This window comes from Alosa pseudoharengus, unplaced genomic scaffold (assembly GCF_046254945.1).
Source record: "Alosa pseudoharengus isolate Yale_2024_CS ecotype anadromous, Long Island Sound unplaced genomic scaffold, YU_APseudo_1.1 YU_APseudo_1.1_scf_1, whole genome shotgun sequence".
Lineage (NCBI taxonomy): Eukaryota > Metazoa > Chordata > Actinopteri > Clupeiformes > Clupeidae > Alosa > Alosa pseudoharengus.
Window position 1 is genome coordinate 29077541 of NW_027468564.1, and position 7500 is coordinate 29085040.

The 7500-nt window shown below is 39.8% G+C and overlaps 1 protein-coding gene across 1 annotated transcript in view; it reads left to right on the top strand.

Moving 5' to 3' along the window:
- Positions 1-7500, top strand: part of LOC143124599 (cAMP-dependent protein kinase catalytic subunit alpha-like) — a 29265-nt gene that overhangs the window by 9164 nt on the left and 12601 nt on the right. The window contains exons 6-7 of the mRNA XM_076286252.1: positions 2443-2569; positions 4921-5016. Of these exons, the coding sequence (XP_076142367.1) occupies positions 2443-2569; positions 4921-5016 (223 nt within the window). The remainder of the gene's footprint in view (positions 1-2442; positions 2570-4920; positions 5017-7500) is intronic.

Below are 7500 nucleotides of genomic sequence, written 5' to 3' on the forward strand. Positions count from 1 at the left end.
GAAATAGAACGTGGCATAAATGAAAGGTGGTCAGTGAGCCAATGAGATTACACCCCTCTCCTCATTGGCTGGAATACTGCACAGAATATTGTATGGAGTATTTCAATACATCTGTAGTATTCCTTCTTCTTGCTCCCCTTTACACATCCTGTCATCTCCTGTCTTCTGTGACCCCTCTCTCCATCTCTTCTCCTCTCATCTTCCTTTCCTGTTCTTTCCCCTGGTCTGTTTCTTCTTCTCTCATTCTCCCCTCCATCTCTCTTCTTTTTTCATCCTCCTCTCCTTTTATCATCCATCCCTTCTATCTGTTTGTCGTCTGAATTCCCAATTGTTTTCTTCTCAAAACTCGGTTATTAAGTCATGATGCAATAATAGGCTGATAATTCTCGAGCTAAGTAAAACCGATTGTTGGTTACTCGCTGACCTCGAGAAACGGAGATCTATGTGAAAACTCGCCGCACTTCTCCTTTAACCCATTTAAGCCCACATTTTTCCCAGACATGCAAATATGCAAATCATGTGTTATTAGCAATCCTTCGAAGTAATCAATATTTTTTTTTTTTAAATGTAGAAAAGTAGATGAAAAAGTGAGTTTTAATATGCGTATACTCAATTAAAGGTTGCTCAAATTGCTTTTTTTCAAACTGATATGAACACTGAGACCAATGGTAATTATAAATATGAAAAATATGTAAACATTGTTTATTTACCAGGAGCTTCGGCTCGTTAAAATAGAACCCTGAATGTGTATGTCTGTGCGTGCGTGTGTGTCTGCATGTAGTTGTGAGAGTTAGTGTATATGGTCTGTGTGTGTGTGTGTGTGCGTATATATATATATATATATATATATATATATATATATATATATATATATATATATATATATATATACGCGCGCGCACACACACACACACAGATATACACTCACACACACAGATATACACACTCAGACACACACACAGACATACACACTCACACATACACACACACACATATATATATATATATGCATGTGTGTGTGTGTGTATCTGCAGGTGGGTGTGTGAGAGCAGCAGGCAAAGTGCATGTCGCGTGGAATGTGAAGTCCCCTTGAGTGTGTATGTCTGTGTGTGTGTGTGTGTGTGAGTGTGTATGTCTGTGTGTGTGTCTGAGTGTGTATATCTGTGTGTGTGAGTGTATATCTGTGTGTGTGTGTGTGTGTATTTGTGTGTGTGTATTTGTGTGTGTGTGAGTGTGTATCTCTGTGTGTGAGTGTGTATATCTGTGTGTGTGAGTGTGTATGTCTGTGTGTGTGAGTGTGTATATCTGTGTATGTGAGTGTATATCTGTGTGTGTCTGTGTATGTGTATGTGTATGTGTGTATTTGTGTGTGTATGTGTGTATTTGTGTGTGTGTGTGTGTATGTCTATGTGTGTGTGTGTGAGTGTGTATATTTGTGTGTGTGTGAGTGTGTATGTGAGTGTGTGTATGTCTGTGTGTGTGAACATGTGTATGTGTGTGTGTGAGAATATGTGTGTGTGTGTGTGTGAATGTGTGTGTGTGTGTGTGTGTGTATGTCTGTGAGTGTGTGTGTCTGTGTGTGTGAATATGTGTATGTGTGTATGTCTGTGTTTGTGTGTGTGAGTGTGTATATCTGTGTGTATGTGTGTGTGAGTATGTATGTGTGTGTGTATCTGTGTGTGAGTGTGTGTATGTGTGTGTGTATCTGTGTGTGTATGTGTGTGTGTATCTGTGTGTGAGTGTGTGTATGTGTGTGTGTATGTCTCTGTATGCGTGTATGTATGAGTATGTGTATGTGTGTGTGTTTGTAGGTGTAGAAGTATGTGTGCATCTAGATACAACATTCTATCCCACCGGTCACTATTGTGACCGTTAACATGTTTACTCATTCTGCAAACACACCAAAGACATTTAAATAATTATAAATGTATATATCATAACTAGACACCTTAAAGACCATGTGTACAAAAAATATTTGTCCTATGTTCATTTTAACATACTTTAAAAACCTTTTATTTGGGAGCTGTGAGGCCGTCATCCTCTTCTCAAGGTGCAACCAGGAAGTAAACAGCTCTGGTCATGTGACAATTTACTCAAAACATTTGACACTGCACACATTTCATTGAAACACTCTATTGTTTCAATATTTACTGAAAGAGTATTGGGATATTCCCTAGTTACAGTTTTAGAGGCTTATGAGTACATTTTTTTTTTTCGGTCACAATTGTGACCGATGGGGTGAAATGGGTTAAGAACCGAATCCATATGGCTTTACTCACCCAATGCATAATATTCACAGGAATTTGACTGAACTTGACCATTCAGCACAGAGACTAGAGAATACCAAGACATAAAAAAAATAAGAACAAAGTTAAGTAAAAGTTAGATTGTGGAGGAGAAAAAATAAATCATTGCTTCTTGTTTGTCTGCCACCACCCGCAGTGAGCCACATGCCCGTTTCTATGGCGCCCAGATTGTTCTGACGTTTGAGTACCTCCACGCCCTGGACCTCATCTACCGAGACCTGAAGCCTGAGAACCTGCTCATCGACCAGCAGGGCTACATACAGGTCCGACCACGCGCTCTCTCTCTCTCTCTCTCTCTCTCTCTCTCTGTGTACGTGAGTGGGTGTGTTTCATCATCACAATCATTTATCAGTAGAGCTACATACAGGTTCGACCACTCTGTGTTTGTGTGTGTCTGTGTCTGTGTGTATGAGTGGGGTCCGTGTGGGTACTTGAGTGGGTGTGTTTCATCATCACAATCATTTATCAGTAGAGCTACATACAGGTCTGAATACTCTGTGTGTGTGTGTGTGTATGTGTGTGTGTGCATGCTTGTGTATAGAGTTTAAAAACCTAATCAATTATCATGAAAGAGAGAGAGAGGAGCACAGTGTTTTTCATGGTGAAAGTCAATTTATTGCAGTGCATGTGAAAGCCTTCTTATTGCAGTGCATGTGAACTGGTACAAGTTCATCCATCCATCATCCATCCATCCATCCATTCCTTCTTTAATCTGTTCATTCTGTGGAATCATCTGTTGAGGTAAATCTCCGTTCTCCAAGAGCAGGCCGGGCAGTTAATCATTATCACTGATGAGTTCACTCGACTGCAGTGGAGCAGGGAGAGACAGCAGACAGACGTGTGTGTGTGTGTGTGTGTGTGTGTGTGTGTGTGTGTGTGTGTGTGTGTGTGTGTGTGTTTACTCGACTGCAATGGAGCAGGGAGAGACAGCAGACAGACAGAAGCACACACATTAAATCAATTGATTAAGTGGATGAATGAATGAATGAATGAACGAATGAATGGACAACAAAAATAATTACCCATCTCCTCCAGGCTTCATCCATTTAATGAACTGATTTAATCATTAGTTAATGCATTCATTCATTCATTTGAATCAGTCAGTCAATCAATCAATCACTAATAAATTCATTCATTCATTTATTCATTCACTCCTGAATGCATCAGCTCCTTCATTCATTCGATCATTTGGTTTATCAGTCACTCATAAATTAAGTTGTTTGTTTGTTCATTGTGTGTGTGCATTCGACAAAATTAGACCAGAGGTGCGTTCAAAATTCACAAACATAGGCAAACGTTTGCCTATGTTTGTGACTGGCAATACAGTCTGAGGAGGTAGTTCTCCGCAAACATACAGTGGAGCTGGACATGAGCTGGACGAAGTGTGATCGCAATCGAATGTTTACACCAAATCGTTCAAATCGAACTGTTCATAGAAAACATGTTCTCCATGAACGTTCGCCATTGTTTGGCAAATTTGACCGCACTTCAGTTCTCTAAAACTGTTTTTACGCTCCGCGAACAGAGTGCTTCAATTGCGCCCCCGGGGGAGCATGGCTGTAAGACGCTCAGCATAATCAGAGTCTTTAAGGGCGTCTGGTCAAAAACTCTGTTGGGACTAGGCCAGTTTATAATTAGTATTTGATATGGAATCTGCATAAATATAACAAAAATGAAGTCTTTGATTTGTACCTTACATGAGCTGGAGTTATGAATATTGATCGGTTCTTCTGTGCCTGTGGGTTTGACAGATTTTACTGAGCTAGTTATGTGATTGTGTTCTTCAAGCTGAATGACACTGAATGCTGTGGCCACAGGGGATGATGATAATGATGGTGATGATGGTGGAGGTGATGGTGGGGGTGGGGGTAGTGATGATGATGTTGGTGATGATGACGACAGTGATGTTGATGATGATGTTGGTTCCCGCGGGTCATGGCATTTCTGGAATATCATGGAATTTAAAAAACAATCTATTTCAGACATGGAAAGTCAGGGGATTTGATCGTGGTTTGAACCAAGTCATACATTGCACGGTTGTTAGCCTGCTTCAATTTTTCATTTTTCAATTTTTCAAGCCCATTAATCCCCTTCTGGCTCATCAACAACTGGCAATCATTTCATCCAATCCACCTTATTAGGCCTAGACATATGAGCTCATAGTAACTATGCACTCTGTTTAAGCAGTGTAAACTTAAATTAAAGATTGATAATATCTGAACTAGTGAATAAAGCTTGCAAATTGTTGATGGGTTTAAGATACTGTGGCTGGTTGTTTTCTGTTCAGCACTAAGGCAGTCTGTGTTACTTCGTTCAATACAGGTCATGGAAATTCAGCTTTTTAGTCAGAGAAAAGTCAGGGAATTTGAATTTGTGAATCAGATTGGGAGCCCTAACATCAGTGATGACGATGGTGACGAGTAAAGGAAGTGGTATACTCCTCTGTGCACATTTGCACACGTCAAAGACGTGCGTTATTTGCTCGCGGCCCCACATGCCGCATTGATGACGCAATTCTCACCATGCGCTGCGTGTGTGGGACACAAACGCGGGACTGTACCAGGCCTGTAAGACAGTGATGATTAAAACACCACTCTGTCCCTCATTTCTCCAGGTAACAGACTTTGGCTTTGCAAAGAGGGTCAAAGGTCGGACATGGACGCTGTGCGGCACCCCGGAGTACCTGGCTCCAGAGATCATCCTCAGCAAGGTGAGACCTTTAAGCCATAATGGAGCTACGCCTGTGGTGGTTTCCTTCTCTGAGCTAGAGCCTGTATTCCGCAACTACGTAGAAGGATTCACCCATAGCCATAAAGCTGCAATTGGATCTAGAAGATAGACAAACTGTGAAAGACATTGGACATAACAAACAAGGGTGAAAGACACAAAATGGCATTCCGTGTCAAATCAGATAAGGTTGTTGCTGCACCGTCTCAGATTTTTTTCAAACCTTGTCTCTATCAAGAATAGGTCCCAAAACCAAGGCCTTTAAATTATTTTTGTTCAAATCTTGTGTCTTCTTATTATTTTCAGCCTTTGAAATTACCAGTTTTACAGCCTGGAAAACACATTATCTGGGAAGCACTGCTTGGACATTAATATAATGAAAATAATTATTCATAGGCATCCCAAAATGATTAGGATGGAAGACAAACATGTTCTCAGTATGACTGAACCAGTTGTTTCTGCATTTTCATTGAAAATGAACTACAAGGCTCTAGATTTGGAAAAAAGTGCAAAAAGTGTGACATTAAAGTGCCCATATTATGACTATTTTTCAACAAGTTAAAATAGGTCTATGAGTTCCAGAAAACATGTTTCTGAAGTTGTTTGCTGGAAATAGCTTGTAGGAAAAGATTCTTACCTACCTCTATTACACTCTTTTTCAGTCCCTTTCAAAGTGTGCTGTTTCTGCTGCTCATTACATATTAATGAGCTGCTGCTCACTTACCCACGGCCCACTCCATTAACTGTTACTAGGGTAATTCGTGCCAAATCAACAAATGCCTCCAGACTAGCCTGACGATCTTGGCTTTGCTTCATACTTTATGTCAATAATGCTAAATATTACCCAACAACTACTGTGTAAAGGTTTAAGCTTGTATCTACATTATTTTCTGAGATATGTAGGCTTAAAAAACAGTTGAACTCGAGGTGGGGTGTTGATTATGCAACGTCTGAAACACGCCAATTCAAAATCCCCTAACATCTACTACACCTTCGTTTTACATAGTATAGCCCGTAGCTAACACTTAGCCTACCATAATCTCTATGTAAAACGGTTAGCTTGCTAGCTAGCTAACAGTGGAACTTCAGTAGCCTACAACATAAGCTTAGCTATCTCACCTAGTTGTAGGAAATATGTAAGTGATGGACACCAACCTTATTTTGTGCCTTTTATGTTTGTTCAACGATTTAGTAAGTATATCCTTTTTCCTGCCCACTTCGATGCAGCTCCATAGGTTTCCATTATATTCATGTAACGCAATTGCCCTAAAAGGAGGTGGTGGGTGGGAATATTGAAATGTTTCGGCTTGTGACGCCAAAAGCCTTGCCGATTTTGACCAGCTCACCCTGGAGGCTGAAGGCAGGATACATCCAGAAACCCTTATCTCACTCAAAACAGCATGGGTGTTTTTTTTCCAAGTTTGTATACGTGTGGAAGCACCAGAGACACAATAACACATCAAATCCCAGAAAAAGTGATTTTTTTCATAATATGGGCACTTTAAGGGTAGTATAAACTTGGTTTTGTATGCATTTGGTATCAATCATTATTTTTCATTACATACCATATTTGATTAATGTTGCCAGCTCTCTACATATAATGGGCTTGAAGATTTTAAGTATTAAACAAGAGGAGGTTGTTATTTTCAGTAATTTTCATAGGATTAAAATGGTATGTGGGTAGCTAGGAGGCCCAATGTATCTGAAAGTAGCTCAGTGTAAGGACATTTAGTGTACAAGGTGCCAATGTTATACCATAGATAAATAAATAGTCTATATAATTGTTTTGCCTCAGAGACAAGAATGAAAACACATACGTAGGTATACAATGTAACTAAGAAAGTGTATTTATACATGAAATGACTATAAACTGAGCTATTCCCACGTTGATTTTCGTGTTCCTACTAGTTACCCCACGTGCCATTTTAATCCTATGAACATTACCAAAAAATGCAATCATACCTTGTTTTATCCTTAATATCTTCAAGTGCATTTGTTGCAGAGACCTCAAACATCAGATCAACATTAATAAACTATTATATTTGCAGACAAAATAATGATTGTTGCCATGTGGGTATAAAAAAAATTAGTTGACAAGACCCTCAATATCACAAGTTTTGCATTTTGTTTCATATCTAGGGCCTTATATAAAACGAATGGGCAGTACAAACTTTTAACGGTCCAGTCATACTGAGAACATGCCTCTTCCACTTTACAACGTTTTCAGGATATTAATGTCCAAACATGGCCTCCAAGATCAGGCATTTCTGAGGGTGTAAAAATGATACAAAATCAAGGGTGAACAAATTAAAGCTTCAGTTGGCAAGTCTGACAGATTGAGGGGACTTAGCCAAAATTTGCAATGTTTACAACTCTCATGCCCCTCCCCTACTACCATCGAGCTTGTGCTTGTCAGTGCGCACCAGACTGTGATTGACAGTCAGATCTCACACAGCCCTGCTCTGAT